This window comes from Lissotriton vulgaris, chromosome 7, assembly GCF_964263255.1.
Source record: "Lissotriton vulgaris chromosome 7, aLisVul1.2, whole genome shotgun sequence".
In the NCBI taxonomy this organism is placed as follows: domain Eukaryota; kingdom Metazoa; phylum Chordata; class Amphibia; order Caudata; family Salamandridae; genus Lissotriton; species Lissotriton vulgaris.
Genome location: NC_141695.1, coordinates 424,841,075 through 424,859,491, shown reverse-complemented (window position 1 = coordinate 424,859,491; position 18,417 = coordinate 424,841,075). Strand labels below are relative to the sequence as shown.

At 42.7% G+C, this 18,417-nt stretch overlaps 1 protein-coding gene across 3 annotated transcripts in view; it reads left to right on the top strand.

Annotated features, from left to right (window-relative positions):
• The window catches only part of MAMSTR (MEF2 activating motif and SAP domain containing transcriptional regulator), a 246,401-nt gene that overhangs the window by 155,447 nt on the left and 72,537 nt on the right, over nt 1-18,417 (top strand). For all 3 annotated transcript variants that reach the window (XM_086930407.1, XM_086930406.1, XM_086930408.1), the window contains 6 exons: nt 5,786-5,861; nt 8,195-8,344; nt 9,061-9,212; nt 10,475-10,600; nt 11,375-11,631; nt 12,341-12,527. In XM_086930407.1, coding sequence (XP_086786533.1) covers nt 5,786-5,861; nt 8,195-8,344; nt 9,061-9,212; nt 10,475-10,600; nt 11,375-11,631; nt 12,341-12,527 — 948 coding nt within the window. The remainder of the gene's footprint in view (nt 1-5,785; nt 5,862-8,194; nt 8,345-9,060; nt 9,213-10,474; nt 10,601-11,374; nt 11,632-12,340; nt 12,528-18,417) is intronic.

The following is an 18,417-nucleotide window of genomic DNA, read 5'->3' as shown; positions in this document are numbered from 1 at the left end:
GGAAATTTAAATGCTTGTCTAGGTGTACCCCCAGATATTTATAGTCATTGACGGATTCCAGCTGGTCGTTGTTTATTCGAAAAATTGGAGTGTTTTTGTGTCATTGTGATATGAGCATTGTCTTTGTTTTCTTAATGTTTATGGTTAACAGGTTCCTTTTTGTGTAGGCGGACAAGTCGTCTAACAGACGTTGGAGACCGATTCTTGTCTGGCTCAGGAGTACCACATCGTCCGCGTACGATAAGTGCGTTAGGTGAAGAGTGCCTAACTTAGGAGGATGTGCGTTAACCTTGTCTAGGATTTCTGCCACATCGCTCATAAATAAGTTAAATAGGTGTGGGGCCAGGACGCATCCTTGCTTTAGTCCGTTAACAGTGTAGATATTCCTGGTCAGATGTCGCCCATTGTCGACTTTTACCTGCATCCAGGTTTCAGTGTATAGATTAATAATGGGCGAGAGAATTGAGTCCGGTAGGCCCTGGTGTTTTAATTTTGCCCAAAGCATTTGCCTGTTGACACGGTCAAATGCCGCTTTAAAGTCTACAAAACAGGTATGAAGATCGAGCGAGTTCTGTACACTTTTTTCAGCAATAAGGCATAGGGCCATGGCTTTTGTCGTTGTACCCATGCCTGGCCGGAAGCCCTTTTGGTTCAATGGTATTTTACTGTTCGTTTCTGACCATTCAGCCAGGGCCACTAGTATCAGTGACGCGTAGTATTTTGATTCTGCGTCGAGGAGAGCAATCAGGCGATAGTTATTTGGATCCTTGCGCTTGCCGCCTTTATAGATTTGGGATATAATAGCTCCCCTCCAGCTCTCAGGAATACTTCCTGTGTTGGTTACTGTTCGAAACAGTAAGCTGAATTTGCTAGCCCAATACTGCGGGTCAGTCTTGTAGATGGCTTGTGGGACGCCGTTTGGGCCTGGGTCGCTGTCTTGCCTGCTTTTCCCAATTATTTTTAAAATACTTTGTTCGCCATCATGCCTGGGCCATGAGGCTATTGGACCATTTCCCTTGGCACTGGTCCCTTGGTGGACTGAGGCAGTGACTTCCCGCACTGTGTTGTCTGTTGCTTCGAGAGGCAAGATGGTAGCTGCACTCTTGTTGTTGATTGAGAATGTATCTGTTAAGTGTTGAGACCATTGGGATTCGGTTATGCAGGCCATGCCTATTGGTTGGGCTGTCCGGTTTATAGAGTTAACTTGCAGTCAGAAGGCCCGCGAGTTGGCTCTCTTGATGTTATACAGTAATTTGGACCAGAACCCATTTTGGAGGGTTTGTTTTTCGGTCCTTATTAATTTCTTATATTGGGTCCTGACCTTGCGTACGGCTGACCAAACACTAGCCTTTTTGGTGTGTCCGCGTGCCCGACGTATGAGTTTTTTCAGGTGTCTCTTTAAAGGTAGTGCTCATCTATTAAATGGGTTCCTGAGTTTAGCAGAGGATCTTGTTATGTTGCTTGAGTTGGTCCTAGGGAGCTGCATCAAGTAATTATTCCAAATGATCGGGCTCAGGGCATTCTCAGTCAGGAGGTCTTCTAAAAGTTTTTTGGCGTCATTAGCTATTTGTGGGAGGGATTCACTTGTCCACTTGAGCCGCTTCAGATTAGTCATAGTAAGGTTGCCTGGTAACATGGGAGCTAGTTCGAGTTCAGGTATTTCCGTCGTGATCTCAAGATGTTGTTTAGAGTGATCGCTATCCAGGGAACAGATGATGTGAAAGTTTTGTATTTGACTGAGCAGGGGTAGAGTGACGAATGTATAGTCCAGCACCGAACAGGATTTGTGGCCGATGTAGGTCATTGAAGGGGGGTTATCTTGATTGGATCTTCCATTTAGTGCTCGGAGACCGAGGTTTTCCAGGTCCCACATAAGTTGTTTACCCTCCTTGTCCTTCTTCGCTATCTGAGGGACTGCCTGCGGCAAGACGTTCCAGATTTCGTTTGCAGCATTGATGTTGGCTTCGTCCTCCTGTGCCTGTAGAAGGTTTGTGTTGAAGTCGCCCGTGAGGATTACCTCCCAATGTGGATGTTCTAAGCGCATGTTGGTGATTACCAAAGTAATATGTTGGAATAGTATTTTTTTTGAAGATTTTTTTGGGTTTGCATATATGTTCATTAGAATTAGGGTTCTGGTTATGGCCGTTGTTATACTCCCTAATTTTAAGATTTGCATGTCCGCAGTTGAGTCAGGGGATTGTGTTGCTCTGACATTTAAAGATGTTGATATGTAGACAGAGAGGCCCCCACGGGCTTGCCCAAAGCGCTGGAGGCGGGTCGCGCTTACATGATAGCCCAAGTGCCCAGGTATGTCAATTGGGTCGGTTTGCCACGCTTCCTGTAAGGCTAAAATAGCATAGGAATCCCAATTGGCAGCTTTGCCGTTTTTGTTCATGATGTCTTTAGCGCCTGCAATGTTCCAAGAAAGAATGTTTATGACGTGACTTACAGTGTTAGTTGACTTGCTGGGCATTCAATTTGGGAGTAGTAATTGCGACTGAAGATGCTCGTGGTCTGCTGCTCCAGCTCCCCTTGCTCCTTGTAGAACCGAGTGCGTTGGTTGACTCCTTGGTGGCAAGTTTGCGCTCTTGGTCTGCCTTCTTAGGAGAGGAGATGGGTACGCTGCCTTGACCATTTCCTTCAAGAGGATTCCCCATTCGTTAAATTTAGCCATTTCAGAGAGGATGTGGGTTACCATTCCAGCCTCCCTCCATGTCGTAACTGTGCATTCTTTTTTTGGGTCATCCTCCGATGTTGTGAACTCAACCGACAGGAGGTCTGCTGAAGTGAGGTAGCCAAGACTAGGGATAGCTGATGTTAAACGGAGTATGTTCCCACGGTTCAAGTGATCTGGCAGGCCTTGCTGTTCAAATTCAAGAACAAAAAGAAGTTTCCCTACATTAGGAGCACCCTCCTTTGCCATTGGTGAATTGTCGCCAATTTTGACAATTTGGCGATGGTACATTTGGTTCCAAGACCCAGAGACTTTCATGTTGTTAGAATTGCGGTTTCCAGGGGGAGATTGAACACTATGCAGGGGACGCTTGAATGGTACGATTGGTAGGTTCTCTTCTCGTACTTTACTTGTTATTTGCCTCATTGCTAGCGGGTCCTCTTTTGCGTCGAACAAGTTCTCCGGGCGGCGACTGCCCCCTGCTTTCCGGATTGATGCCCTTGTAGTCAGTTGGGAAGGTTATTCTAATGAGGTCAAGGTTTTCCCTAGTCGCGATTGTTGCCAAGCGTCTATCAGGATCAGTGACCACACTGGAGATGGTGATTAAGGATGGGGGTACTGTGTTGTTGGTAACTGTCATTTCCACAACCTGGCTGTTGTGTCCTGCTTTTCCATGGTTTTCGTTTATTAGTTCTTTCCTAGTTGTTGTGGACTGCTTGTTCCGATTCTGTATGCTTAATATCTGTTTAGGAGAGAGAACGGGTTTTCCCAGTGTGGATTGACTGATTACTAGCGGCTTCTTTGAATGGTCGTCGATGGAGTCTTCTTGATCGGTGGAAACGTTTGGTCCCGTTCGGTCACGGAGCTTTGAACCCGTAGGGAGCTCTTTGCACAAGGCTTTTGTAGGGGTGGCCTCCGCTAGGTGGAATGGTTTATCTAGATTTTCTATACCTAGCACCACATATACGTACCTATCCCGTACATATATCATCAAGGGACATAGATGTGGAATTAGGAATAGTAAATCTATTCACCCCTAAATGCATTTAACTCTTGATATTTTGTCCCTCGATATTCTGTCCTCATGTTCTTGTACCAACATAATATGGGGGTCGATATTCAGTAGTAGAATCGCCTCAAGTGTAACCTTTCCTTATCTTTATTTTTACATAAGCACTTCAGTCAGTAGTTAATTTGTAAAAACAAATAAGTGCTGCGGCTCTCGTCAGGAGGCAACTTGCGCCAACCCATTTTTTCTGGTAGCGCCGCTTAAAACAGAAACAACGATGACAGTTGGAAGATGATGTGGCGTAATGGTCAAAGCTGCCAATTTAGGAGCTGAATAACCAGGTTTGAGTCCAAGTGCCGGCTCAATATGGTGCAAATCACTTAATCTCCCTATGCCTAAATGGATGTGTCCTTAACTGGTGCTCATGAAAAGCAAGGTGTTGATGATTAAGTGCTGGAGCTGAGCATCAGAAACCACCAGCTCGAATTAAGCACTGGCTTCACATAGGGGTAATATTAAATTCATAAATGATGCAGTACAGTACAATACAATACAATAAAAGAAAAGAAAGCTCATGTTGTCCCGAGGGCAATCAATAATGCCTTTAGTCGAGGGTTGTCGGCAGTGGTGGATACCTCACACCTTCCCTCCAAAGTCAGCTGGCCATCCGGGAAAGAAAGATAAACTGCCTGCAAACTGTGGATGGATGAGCGCATGTGAAATGATTCTCGTTTTTTAAGCTCTCTGGAAAATGTACAGTATTTATAGAGAAAGCAGGTGTGATGATGCCTGAAGGGACAACAACTGCTGCAGCTGCTGCAAGAAATGTCGCGTCATACCTTCGATATAGGCAAGACAATTAACATGCTTATCCAAAGCATCACATATTTATTAAATAGTAGATGTGCATGCTTTTGTTTATATCTACTAGTAATGAACATTTGTATATCACTCAATACAAACTGAATTATTTTTGTTCTTTGGCGTTAGTAAATAGTTAAGTTGGCAGTCCTCACTTTATGGACCTCTGAAGAATGAACATTTCATCTAGCAGCAGGCATATACCCACAAAAATTTGAATTAGGGCAGAAAGCTGTGAACTACAGGTTACACCACGTTCTGTGCAAAAAGCTCTGGAGTCCATTGCACCGATCGACTGTGCCTGGAACACGTGATCTGCTGGTTCCAAGAAGTGCTCTGCAGCAGTTTCATCATGCGTTCAAAGTATTTCATGAGAATTCAAACCTATGAGCAGCAGATAGCGCATAGAAGACTGTGGCAGGTGCATTCACCACCTATGCATGCTGCCTGGATTGTAACCCGAGTCTTGCTGTAATTTAAAACTCCTGCAGTCCATATGTGTGGCAATTAAAGACCTCACCGCCATACACTAATGTAGTGTCACTGGATAGGTAAAGGACTGAACCTATCCGTCTACCATCTGTCTGATTTAAATGACCATTCTTAAAGTACTCTAGTGCCCCCTAGCGGCAGAATCAGTATATCAATGCCCACTGCTAGAGAGAGAGCTTCAGTAGGAGCCCAAGTTACATCCAGATACATTGTGCATGCTAGTAAATGTACAGATACGTAATTAGGCCTACTATATATAATTTACTATCCTGACCCAACATTTTGAGAGCGAGATATTACCCGAAAATGCCGGTGAACATGTATTTGTGGTTCTGAGGCTCACGTAGTCAATGCACTGACTTCCTTTCAGCCGAAAGGACCAAACAGTAGGTCACTGTCACAGTTCAAATCTTCAAGGACTGACGGCTGCAGAGGACTGAGAGCTGCAAATAGTCCATCAGGTGTTGAAATGATCGCAATTGAACACTGACTGTTCACAAAATCGGACACGATCAACATTTGTGCTCGAAGTTAACAGTTTTAGCGCCATTTTTTTTTTTTTACAGAGGGGGCGAATAATAGGGATTAATGCATCTTTACGGAAGTGCATTTATTACCATCATTTAAATGTGCTGGTTAAGTCTAAACTGCGAGCATAATTTTACCCTCATCTCTCAATAGGTGTTGTTGCTAGAGCAGGCACAACTACCATTGATGCTGATCATCAATGTGTCTTCTTTTCTTCTCAGACAGATGACTTTTTGAAGTTCAAAGCACAGAACAGGCCCCAGAAAGTGGGACCTGCAAAGATGCACTTTTGTAACGGTGAGTGATAATGAATGCATTCTTCTCTCCCCAATGTTCATATTTTGTTAACAAGGTTTTTCTTATGAACTCGCTATCAGCGCTCTAGAAATGCCAATGTTGCAGTATACCAGGGTATCTCCTCTTCACTCCACCTCATGCCTCTTTTTCACCACTCCCTGCCTATTTGCATCACTCTCGCAGATTTATTCCCATTCCTGTTTTCACCCTTTACCCCTTCCCTTCTTCCTTCTTTCTCCTTTTATGACTGTCTTTCTCTTGCTCTGGTTCAAGGTGTAATGATTTAAAATGTTTTAAAAACAAAAAAAGTGCTGGATCCCAGAAATGAGTGTCCCCTACGTACAACCGCTGACACAAATTAAGCACTAGCCCTAGCTCGTGTCTCGGCTAACGAGAATGCACCTTCTAGACAGGCACTAGAAAAGACATTTCCGGACCTGTGGGAAAGCCTCTTATGGGTAGGCAGCACAGATCTGTCGCTGTATATGTTGCTACCATCTTGACACCCCTACTAGCCCAGTATCAAATGATCCCACCCACCTCTGCCAGTACAGCTGCACCCACGCGTCCTGCTTTTGCTGACATGTGACTGCCTCTCTCCTGTTTGGAACCGATTGTACATATATTGCGCCCTTTGAAATTAGAAAGAATGCAAACGTTTCATCAATTCACAATTGATAATATTAGATGATTTAAAGAAGCAATAAAAAGGTCATGGTGAAATAGCACAAAAGCATAAACATGTCATACTAATGTTGTTTTGAGTTTAATCATTAACACGTCTTCTAAAATTCTACCCATTTTGAAGGGACTCACGGGCCAGTGATCATGATATTACACTTGTATTTTTCTTTAGCAATTTGGTGTGAAATCTTAAGGAACTTCGTTTTCACTCTGCTTAATTATACCCCCAAAGAGAGTAAACAACCTGTCAAAAGAGGTTGTACTGGTCCCCTCAATGGCAAAAAATTAGACAAACTTGGACTTATGTTCATTTGTTTATCAAAGATGTTAAGAAATATATTGTTTTGGACACAACTCAAAACATAGGCTAATTGCACACATTTAGATGTACTCTATGTAAACAAACGAGATGCAGTGCACTCCTATCACCGAACGAAAGACATAATGGAAATCACCTTCAATCAATGTGTGGCCATGTCTAGCACATGTCATCTTCATGGTACCAGTAATGTGAAGGGCTGGCGTGGAGCCTCAATGTAGTTCTAAAGGTACCCCACCACACTGATTAGAACTGTATTGTGCGGCAGTTTTCGGCTGCATCTGTGTCCTGATGAAGAACCAGTCTTTGGCAAAAATAAAATCATATAGTTACGTGGATTCTCGTTTCGTACAATCAGCAGAACTGTAATTTTGAGTGTTTGCAGCAGAGTGATACTATTCCATCTGGAGTTCCAAGCTATACCATTTTCTGTGTACATTTTACTGGGCATATGTTATATTTTTCTCACCCATTACAAGCACTGTGCTGCATTAGGTTTGTTTAAGTAGGAGCACCTCTATAAGTGTATAATTAATATGTATTTTGTTTTGAATTGTGCCCAAAACAACATATGTTTTAACATCTTTGCGAAACAAATTAATTTAAGTCCAAGTTTGTCTCATTTGTCAGCATTAGGAGGACCAGCAACTGATACAGAGGTTCTCCAGTTTTGACTCAATGACCTCAAACAGTGGACTGGGTTTTAATATCTAGTGAATAAGAGAAAAACGTTCCGTTAGGAGTTATTGCTAGAAAGATATATGTCTTAATATTTGCACTGGTAGCCAATAGAGATATTATTACTGTTAGCACCCTTTCAGACCAACCAGCTTGGCGGTTATCATGCCTTGATGAATAGAAACGAATTGGAGCCTTTGCAAACATTAAGCCTCTTACTGAAGCGATCTAGTCACTAACAGTAATAATATCTCTATTAGCTACCTGTGCAAATATTAAGAGATAGATATGTCCCTGTAGAAATTTATATCGATTGTTTCATGAATAATAATGTTTCATTGGTACTGTCAAGGGCCCTGATGAAGCAACATGTGTCGTGAAACACGTGTTGGCCTGTGTAGCTTTTTGTTCAAAGAAAAATAATTATTTTATTTCTACGTTTTTGCTTATTCACTGGACCTCAAAACCCAGTCCACTTTTTAAAAAAAGGACCAGTTCGGCCTCTTTTCTAATGATTTCCAAAGAATCAGACAGAATCATTGTCATTTCTATAGTGATAAAAGTCCAGATTTTGAGGTTTATAGGGCCACCCCATTGACTTATTGTTTCAAAGAGAATAAAGGCTAAAGGCTAACATCCCTTCTTTTGGCAGCTACTCCAGCAGATTCCAGTCAACTGAAGGAGAAGAAAGCTCGCCTGGCCGAAGATCTCAATGAGAAGATTCTCCACCGGCCGGGGCCTCTGGAGCTCGTGCAGAAGAACATTCTTCCACTAGACTCCACCATCAAAGACGCCATGAAGGGTAGGCTGGTGCTGCTTTACTTCTGTCCTTTTTATGAGCTGCTGAGTTCTGAGCTTCTAGTGGCAGGAGGGAACAATTGTTCATTATCACAGGTCAGGTACTGGCTTGATTGCAGGGAATTAGGGAGATTTCCAGGTCGACCTGTTGGGCTGGTGAAGAATCCACTGCATCAAGTGAGCTTGTTATATAACTGACTCTGCCCGAGCCCTCCATGCAGTTCCGATGCACCAGCTTTATGGGCCCAAAACCCAACCTCTTTAGTCTGCGAGGAGGGGGTTGGATCAGAAGAAATGGAGGTAAGGTAGAGAGTGAAGAAGGCAAGGGAAAACATAACAGGGAGGACACATTATGTGTGTGCATCTGATGATACACAGGGGCATACTTAATGTTTTGTCTGACAAGCTGGTGTCTCTGAACTCACAGCAGACAGGATGCGTGAAGGATTCTGCTTGATTCATGCTTACCTTTTAGAGCCACTGGTCTGTCAGAGAATTCCTGATTTGTCTCTACACCATCTCACCTTGGGGAAGGCCCAATGTATTTGGCACTTAGAGGGTTTCATGAGCCTGCAGACTTCCAGGGATAACTTTCTGCTCAAAATGCTTCATGACTTTATTGATGTAGCCTTCAATGACATACCCATTCATACAAGTGGACATTTGGATCAAAAGGAAGATTAATGGCCAAGAATATGTACAATATTTTTTTCACAATAGACCAGATCCAGATCCCCTCCTCCTCTGATGCCTTCGCTTTTGATGATGACATCAGCACTTCTCCTTCATCGACTTCTTCTTCACCGCGATTTGCACTCTCCCCGGGCCTTGGGGTCAACCAGTCTCCTACGTCAACAGAGACTGTGTTCCAGGTAAATTAGTATATGTTGACATGCACTCACATGCACAAAGGTGCTATCCACATCAACAAAGTTTGCTTTAAATGAGTTTATTTTAGGGGGCGGGGATTTGATACTATCACAATCTTTTCCTGATATTCAGCTTTCCAGGTGGTGGGGATATGCATTAGTGCATGTGAACATTGCTAAGGACAACTATGTGCTACTAACCTACACAGATCCAAATCTCACTCAAAATCACATTCAAGTGTATGACCATTTTTTCAAACAAACTAGGCACTTATGTTGAAAGTGTCGGATTTGTTTTTAACATTTGGGTAACAGAAATGATCTAGAATCAAAGTGTTGCTTTCTTAGCAAATATTAATATCTCTGTACAAGACAAATTGTACTGTGTCCCAATGTATTTTTCATACCAATGATAGTCAAAGCTAACTTACAGTATGCTGTATGGTACTGCAATATCGAATCTTTAAAATTGTGCTACTATAATATTGTAGCAAAACGATTGCCGACTCAACCATTGACAACTTAATTATAGCTAGGTAAGTATAGTTTAACTGAATTTGACTCCATAGCTATGTAACTTGACCGAAAATGTATAAATGTCTTCAAGGTATGCAGATGAGGAGTTAAGAATAATAAATCTGAGCATACCTGTATGTACTTGCCTTTCGATATTTTAGTTGCCAATATTTTAGCTACAATAATATGAATGTACAATATTAAAAACATGATAATGTGACCTACAATCCAATATTAAGTGTGCTGGAGCTCTTGGTAGCCAGTGCCTTAATTTAAAAGACTCCAACAGTCTGTAATACCATGGCTGCCCTTACTAGTGGTCTTAAATGTTGGAGGCACAGTTATCATGTTCTACAAGCTCTCCAATGGCTTTCATCTGAAATCCCTGCAGTTCAAACTAAAGTCTTCTACATTGCTCATCAGCGTAGACTTAAATGGAATTAGAATGTACATGTCATGCATTATTGTGTAGATCAAACTTTTTGCTCAGGGCTGTAGACGTCTCTGTTTCCTAACTGAGATGATGCTTGCACAATTCTATACCACTGCTAAGGCTGTGTAGCATTGTGGAGTCTCATTAGGAGGCATCTAGTTTAATGTTACTTTTTTTGTTGGGGCAGATCACATAGAGTATAGAAAGGTAGACGAAAAGTTGGTTGTTCTTTGCTTAGTTAAATCAGTGTCTCACCATCGTGCACTGACTTATTCATACCTTTATGTGTCTCTTCTTTCAACTTTTCCTGGAACAGTTGGACTTTCCACAGATCTTCGAGGAGAACCAACCAATGACAGTATCTGTAGCTGAGGAGGACTCCCTGGTAACCAGTGGGCCAACCAGCAACCTGCCAATACAAACTGCGTCATTATTATCAAAGGTACTCGGAGATATTGACACGGTGTGTGAGAAAGACTAGTGCTGACATAGATTAGAAAGAAAGAGCGTGAATGTAGCCCAAAGAATCCTAGAATGGGATAAGAGAAGGGCTAGAGAGAGGACACATTTTCTTTAAAACAAAACATATATACTTTTCAAATTCGAGAATTTCTCATGGGTTGGTACATCTGGGGCTATATTATATAGTTGGCACATTTTCCTATTTGTGCCACGGCACAACTTTATGTAGGTGCACCATGCGCAAACAGAAACAAAGTGATTCCCTAATGAGGAACACTATCTAATGATAGCGCTGGTGTTACATGTGAGCCAGCACTATCTGTATTACAGAAGGGGCCTCACAAGCACCAGCGGCCCCTTCAGTAATGCCAATGTCCCCCCGGGGGCACACAAAGTGGGCGCACATGCTCAATGCATCACCGGGGCACTCTCTGTAATATAGCTCCTGAAAAGCTAAGGGATACCGAAGAAGCCTGTCAGATACCAGAGGTTTGCCATCCATGTGACTGACTCTACTCCAGCTATTCTTGTGTTTCAAAGGCACATGGTGTTGGGAAAGCTCCATATTTCCCTGTCAGTCTCTTCCTTTCCCCCAATCTTAGCCTGAACAGGAAGAAGGCCTATGACAAAGCTAGGAGTGGTCATGTTTTCCTAGGTTGTCTTTTCTTAGATTTCTCAGATTGCCTTGAAGCATCACCCTCTAATCATGTCCACGCTCAGCCATGAACCAACAGGTTTTCCCCCTCTCTTCTAGGCAGTGGCAAAGTCTCCTGAAATGGGAAAAGGCCCTCGCCCAAAGAAGCCAAAGGACACAAAACCAAAGGTGAAGAAGTTGAAATATCACCAGTACATTCCTCCAGACCAGAAGGTAGACAAGTCCCCAGTGGCAATGGATGCGGCCTACTCCCGACTCCTGCAACAGCAACAGATCTTTCTGCAACTGCAAATCCTCAACCAACAACAGCAGCAACAGACTTTCTGTGTCCAGGCTGTGCATCCACTGACCACCAGGTAACTGTTCCTCAGCGATCCAGGGGGGCTCTTCCCGGCAAAGCTATACCAGGAAAATGGTAAGCAGGAACTGAATTTCTGAAATCACTATGTACTCAACACTTCTGACCAGAAGGGAACAACATCCCCAAAAATAGTCTGTTGAAAAATGCGTAGGGAGCCAGTTTCCAAGCTCCTTCTCACATTTCAAGAAGCTTTTCTGCCAGCCTCAGTGAAACTGCGCCAAGAGTGTTGTTCCACATCTACTCTGACTAGTGTAGAGTGAGTTTCCTCATAACTGGATGCTGCTGTGGCTACACTGCGGTCATGTGCTCCTACGCTGAATATGTACATATACCCCGGAGCACCTGGTGCGATGCAGATGGAATTGTATAGAATTGATTTGATTCAGACATTCAAAAAGCAGCCTTTCTGAAAGAAGCGAGTCTCCCTGATTACTTAGTATCCTCCCCATTCAGATTTAGAGCATAATACCATATCCAAAGGAGAGACACGGTAAGAAGACTGAAGTATTCGCTGCCTCTGTGAATCTTGTAGGGCATGTGCAGGGATATTTGAGAGAGGCACCAGCCTACTGTAACACATAGGTCACTACATATTTTCCTGGTAGAGCGATGACATGTATTGCTTGTTTGGGTTGTGCTGCACTGCATTGAATGTGAATTTCACAAATGCCTAACCTTGCATACACCTCTCCTCTTTCTCTTAGCATCTCACCCGACCAGGTGATCAGTTTTACGGGCACAGCACATGCAGGAGCCTCCTCTATCAGTCTTGCACCAGCAGGAGCCACCACTACTACCACCACCACCGCTACCATGTTGACAGCTGCCAATTCCGTCTCATCGCCTTCTCCGAAAATGGAGTTGCTTCCTGCTAACCTTGATGACTTGACGGTAAGTAATCACACATTAAAGCCAAAGACCAACTTAATCTTTTATCCTCTTGCCTGCATCAAATCTGATTGAGGTTTGGTGGATGAGTGGACTAATGTATCGACTACAAGAATTCATGTTTGACCTATTAGTCACAGGTTTGAATTCTGGTAGGTCCACTAAGCATTTTATCCTTCCCAGGACCATAAAATTAGTACCATTGAGTTGACTAACTATCAGCAGCTGCCAAGAGAATCCCTGCAAGTGAAAATGTGCTCTAGAATTATGTATGTTATGTTATCTACATTTTCTCACCCATCGTAGAGCACAATATGAGGGTCAACTAAAAGGCTCAGAACCCTCTTACAGATCCTTCAACCAATCCCCAATGGGACACTTGAACAAACATGCATCACTCTACACCAGCCAGCAACTCATGTGCCTGGGGCATCTAATAATCTAGCAACGCCTGCTGTTTCTCTGCAAAATGCTCCGCTGCTCCTTAGAGCTATACTACCATTCTATGCATACTGTAAATTAATCAAAGTAACATTAAACATATCAGTTCTGTTAAGAAACTGAATGACCAGAACCAGATTTGACAGTTACAGTTATGAAAAGAGGAGCCATTGAGTGGACTCCCAACTGGGTTCAGAACTTAAAAGGGAGAGAAGGAGAAGGGAGGCGGACAGATGTGGTGAGAAGGTGCATGCAACACTTTAGGTTCAAGGCATGGGAACGTGGATCGATTGTGATTTAATTCTTATTCTGCCATTCGAAAGTGAAAGATGTTTCTAAGCGCCCCCTTCCAGATCGCAAACATGATACTTCGCGTGACGTATTCTGAACCCCGGAGTGGACGCCACATGACCTCACCCAGCGCACTGCCACATCCACACCCAGCAAGCCAACACAGCATTATGTGGGCACCCAGAGGTTCCAGCAATGCCTTGGTGGAAGCAATAGATAGTGATGTAATCCATGTCATAAAGTGAGTTATACCGGCTAGTGGAAGCCCATCTACTCTTCCCCTGCAATGGGTAAAGTAGATTACATTTCGTAATCAACAGAATATAAACACTATGTTCAGAATCAATCTCCAGACAGGTGTTTTAAAAACATGTTCTAGCTCAAGCATTGAGTCACAGTTCAGGTGCCCTGCTGACATTCAGTCTGAGACAAAGAATCTGGCTTTTAGGAGGCCAAAACTGACTTCTGCTAATGATCATACTATCTCATCCTTAGCCAGGGCGTGCCTTGTGCATTATGCAGTCTGAGGTCTGGCTCCCTTTTTAAGGTGAACAGAGATAAAACACAAATCATATACTGCTCCTTTGCTTATTGAAGGCTGCCACTGCATTGCAGTAAAATGAGGCTGATGGCACCTGACTGTTTATGTTGATAATTTTTCTACTTTTGTAATAAAGATTTTTTTTGCAGTTTTTTATTGCCCAAACCTGACCCAACTGCATTATGACTCTTTATAATAGAGCACACTATGTTACACATTTATTTTTAGCAGAGGGAGACTTAGTGATTTGTCCAGGATCACTGCCCGTGGAGCCAAAGCCAGGATCCAAACCTGGCTCCTCATTTCCCAAAGTCATAATCTCTAACCACGTATCATGTCTCAGGGGCATGTGATTTTGGGATTTCCTAGCCACGCATCATGTCTCAGGGGCATGCGATTTTGTGAGTTCCTAGCCACGTATCATGTCTCAGGGGCTTGTGATTTTGTGATTTCCTAGCCACATATCATGTCTCAGAGGCATGTGATTTAATGTCTTCAGTTCTGATTGATTCTTAGGTGTCTGTTGCCCAAGTTCCTTAGTGAAATAACCTAGGAATATCTTGCTCCTGCTTTCTCTGAAGCAAAGCAAGGCTTTAACTGTCTCTTCAGCTAGCTTGAATTTTGATTACTGCAAGACGCCGTATGCTGGTCTTGCAGCAGTTTTTATTTAAAAACATTAACATTAACTGAATATTTTGCCATAAAGTGACAGTATCACAACAGTTAGAACACCTTTTTCCGACAGAACTCATAACTCGCCTCAGATTCAAATATCTCATCAGGATAGATTCAGCCTACCCTGTTAATGAGGTTTATCTGTGTCTCCCGGAACACATTCAACAAAGTAAAAACTAGCGCTTTGAAGGTAGACTTAGTTCTGGCATTTTTGAGCACTATAAATACAAATAATCTAATTTTGCTACATTCCTAGCTCAATCCGAAGAAGGTAGACCATTTAGTGTCCCGAATCCATCTACTTGCAATTCTCTTGCATGTGAAATTTAACAATCTCTGTCTTTTCTGACTCTTAGAAAGCTAATGAAGTCCTATTTCTACTAACTCATTGAACAAGGGCTATATTTAAGATAGAGTCTAAGAGACCCTCCTATGTAGCTCGCATGTGTAACAAATGCAGGCAGTCATTAGGGAATCTCCAAACTAGCAGGTTCAGGGTTCCCTGCACTAGTCCTTTTATATTTTTATCTTTGTAAAAATTGTGTTGGAGGTATAACTATGTGTGTATGATTGTCAAGGCATAACCCCCAAAACGTGAATCGAGGCGTTGAACATAACAGGAAGCAATAAAATAAAGCAAATCCCCTCCTGTTTCAACCTCCTCAATATTTAAATTTTCGGGAGAGTTCTGGTCAATATGACTATTCTTATTGTCGAACAATCCGATAGATCCCCCCCCCCCCACCAACTCCAGAGGCACCAGGTCTGTGTGTGGGTTAATGCCAATGTGGTATACTTGTAAATGTAGTATACTTGTAAAGCGCACAGCTGCCCCATCTCGGGGCGTCCCGGCGCTGTATAACGCTGTGAAACCCTTCCTGGCTCTCCCTGTGAGATGCCCCTCCTGGGCACCCGCAAGGTGAAGCCAGGCATCCCAGTGTTGTTGGGGCCGTTGTGGAGATTAAGCAAGCTATTGCCCAGAGTTGCATTGTGGGACCCATGATTAGAGTAGGCGCCTAGGCGAGAATTATCGAGTCCGCGGACATTGAGCCCAAGACCCTGCCACGTCGGGACTTGAACCCTGGTCCCGGGCCTGATCTCTGCTTCAGGGTCTGCCGCTTCTAACCAGTGAGCCACACTTAATGACACCAACACCAAACTTTACATACCAGGAAATGTGTACTTCCGTGTGAAAGGTTTCGTCTTTTGGGCAGTAGAAGATCACAAGTGCCCTCATACCTTATTCCATACTAGGCATTTCTTTGCACTCATCCTTGAGATCCTAATATTGCAATAATTGGAAAAGCTACAATTTACAGAATGCAGAAGAAAATACAAGAACTGCTTGCACCTAAGATAAACATCGTATATTCTCTATAATAACCACTTTGGACTTTTCGGGTGATAGGGACATAGAGGCAAGTCTTTTGCAGTTTTTTATTGCACGATCCTGGCCTCCATGCTTTGTCCACTCAGGAAACAAGAAACTCCTAGAGTATTTATAGAGCTGTGAAGGAAGTGCTTAGTCAGGCTGGCATTCCTGCCCCCGCCCATGCTGTGGCGGATTCTTTAGACTCAGCACTTTTTCAATAAACCCTACATACATCGTTTTCTTATTGGACTCTTACGGACAGTGCGTACACTTAATGCATACAGAGCTGCTGGTTTTCCTACACTGATGCCAACTTCAGTAAACCATGTCCGCAGCCCAGATTTACAAGCACTTTGTGTCGGGTTTGTGTTATTTTTTTAAAGCAAATCGGATGCGAAGTTTTATGGTGGAATCCAACACTAATCAAGATTTGTATTGGATTATAAGCCAAAGTAACACAAAGCTTTGCAATGCACTGCCTTGCATTACGTTGGATAAAGTGGGCGTTCCATAGGTGGGGCATGGGCGTTTCTAGGCACCCACCCATGAGTTTAGATGCAAATCCCTATCTATAAAGAAATGTAGACAGGGATTTGTGCCAAAATCCTGCTCCTTCTCGAAGCAGGTGCAACTGTAAATGTTTTCATTTCTCCCCATTTTTCCTACTTTGTGTACCGCATTGTACAGCATACATACAAAGTGGGAAATGCTTTGATGCTTGGTTTTTGTACTGGAAGGGACCCCTTCCAGCACACAACTGGTGCTTCCCTCAACACAGACACCCTTGCACTGTGTGTGTGTTGTGCACTTCACTGCGTTGGCCCATGGCAGCCGGAAGTGCGCCAGCATAAGGAGATAGCAGAACAGTCCGTATCTTAGTAGATATGGCATTGTTCTGTTCTTTCACTAAACGCAGTGCCCCAACTTTACTTGCTGTGCTGGGTTGCATTAGTTCTGTGTAAATCTGCCCAACTGTCTATAATCGGTCACAGTGAACAGGAGTAATCTAGACATAGGGATACCAAATGTGATAAAAATGTCACATATTAATGAATTTCAAAGCCAATTATTTACACATATATGCACATTCTTATGTGTTTTGTCAAAAGATGGCTCAATGATCCGTGCTCTCTCAATACCATAAGAGAAATAATTTATAGTGCCTTCTGTCCGAGTGAGGCAAAATATCCTTAATTGTGAGAGATGAACTTTATTTACAAAACTTTTAGTAAGAATCAGGATTAGAAAAATTGTCATGTAATAAAAGAAATACAGTTCCCAAAATACCTTTAGCTAATAATGAAAGGGTGAAAAGATATGTAAAGCCAATGGACAGGTCCTATATAAGAATTACAAGCTATATCCTATACCCTACAAGATACCAGGCCTGCCGTACTAACTTTCCGTTCATAAAAAAGTGGTTGCACATTGCGCACTGACTTTTTACGAATATAATAGTATTTTAAAAATCAACCTACGTACAAATAGGTCAGTTCAGAAAATGCGGGATCGCATTGGGTCTTAACCTGACCTACTTCACTCATATTCCTGAAGTGAATACAATTGCATGCCACCATAGGGGCGGTGGTCTGCTTGGATCACCATGTCTGTGATCAAATGTAAACAATTTTCTTTTAAATGCAGCCTTTCTTTCTTTAAAGGAACTAGGACTGCATTTAAAAAATACATTATGATATTGTTTAAAGTTTGTTGGAGAGTTACTCCCAATCAAACTTTTCTTTTACGTTCAGAAAGGGGAAGTGTCCCAAGGGGGCCCTTTCTCTAATGCAATTGTCTCCATTAAAACTTGGAAACCTTTCAATGTTTTTCAACGGGAATATGGCTGTAAAACACTGATACCTTTCTTAAGGAATCACTATTTGGAAAGGATGCTCTTAAATATGCCGACAGGAGCATAGCTAGGCGGGCGGGGTGGTGGGAGGGTGTTTGGCTCGTGCCACCCATCCCCCTCAAATAAATTCATTCTTGGCTTGGTAGTTTGGTCTGGGGGCCCTGAGTCCTGTCTGCTATCTCTGTGTCGGTATTTCTCAAGGTAAGCCAAGAGTGAAAGACAAAACAGTGACATTTGATCAAAAGAACAGATGCCCATCTGGTGGTTGCATTTCAAAATGTGAAACCAGATGACTAATACCAGCTTACCTGCTTGTCCAAATTGTGTGACCATAGGCAAATATTTTATTTGACAGAGCTTCCTTTTTCTTTATTATCACATATAAGAACACTTTTAAATATATGAGCTCAGGACATTTACATATTATGTTTGATTTAGTACACTGTAATGTTGCTTCATCTGTAATAAAGATCTAGGCCATGTTTAGGCTTTACATGACTACTGACATGCCTCTTAGTTTACTAATGGCATTGTCACTGATGGCAGAGCCATTAATGTAGCTAAAAACTACCACTTTTAATAAATGTTTGTCTATGCAGTTATATGTACTGCATATGGAATATTATGCCTGGTTGAGTAGGCTGGCAGTAGAATTAGTTTATTCAATCCTTGGGTAAAGGAAGCTTAACGCAGATAAAAGACAACATTGTTTCATGTCTGG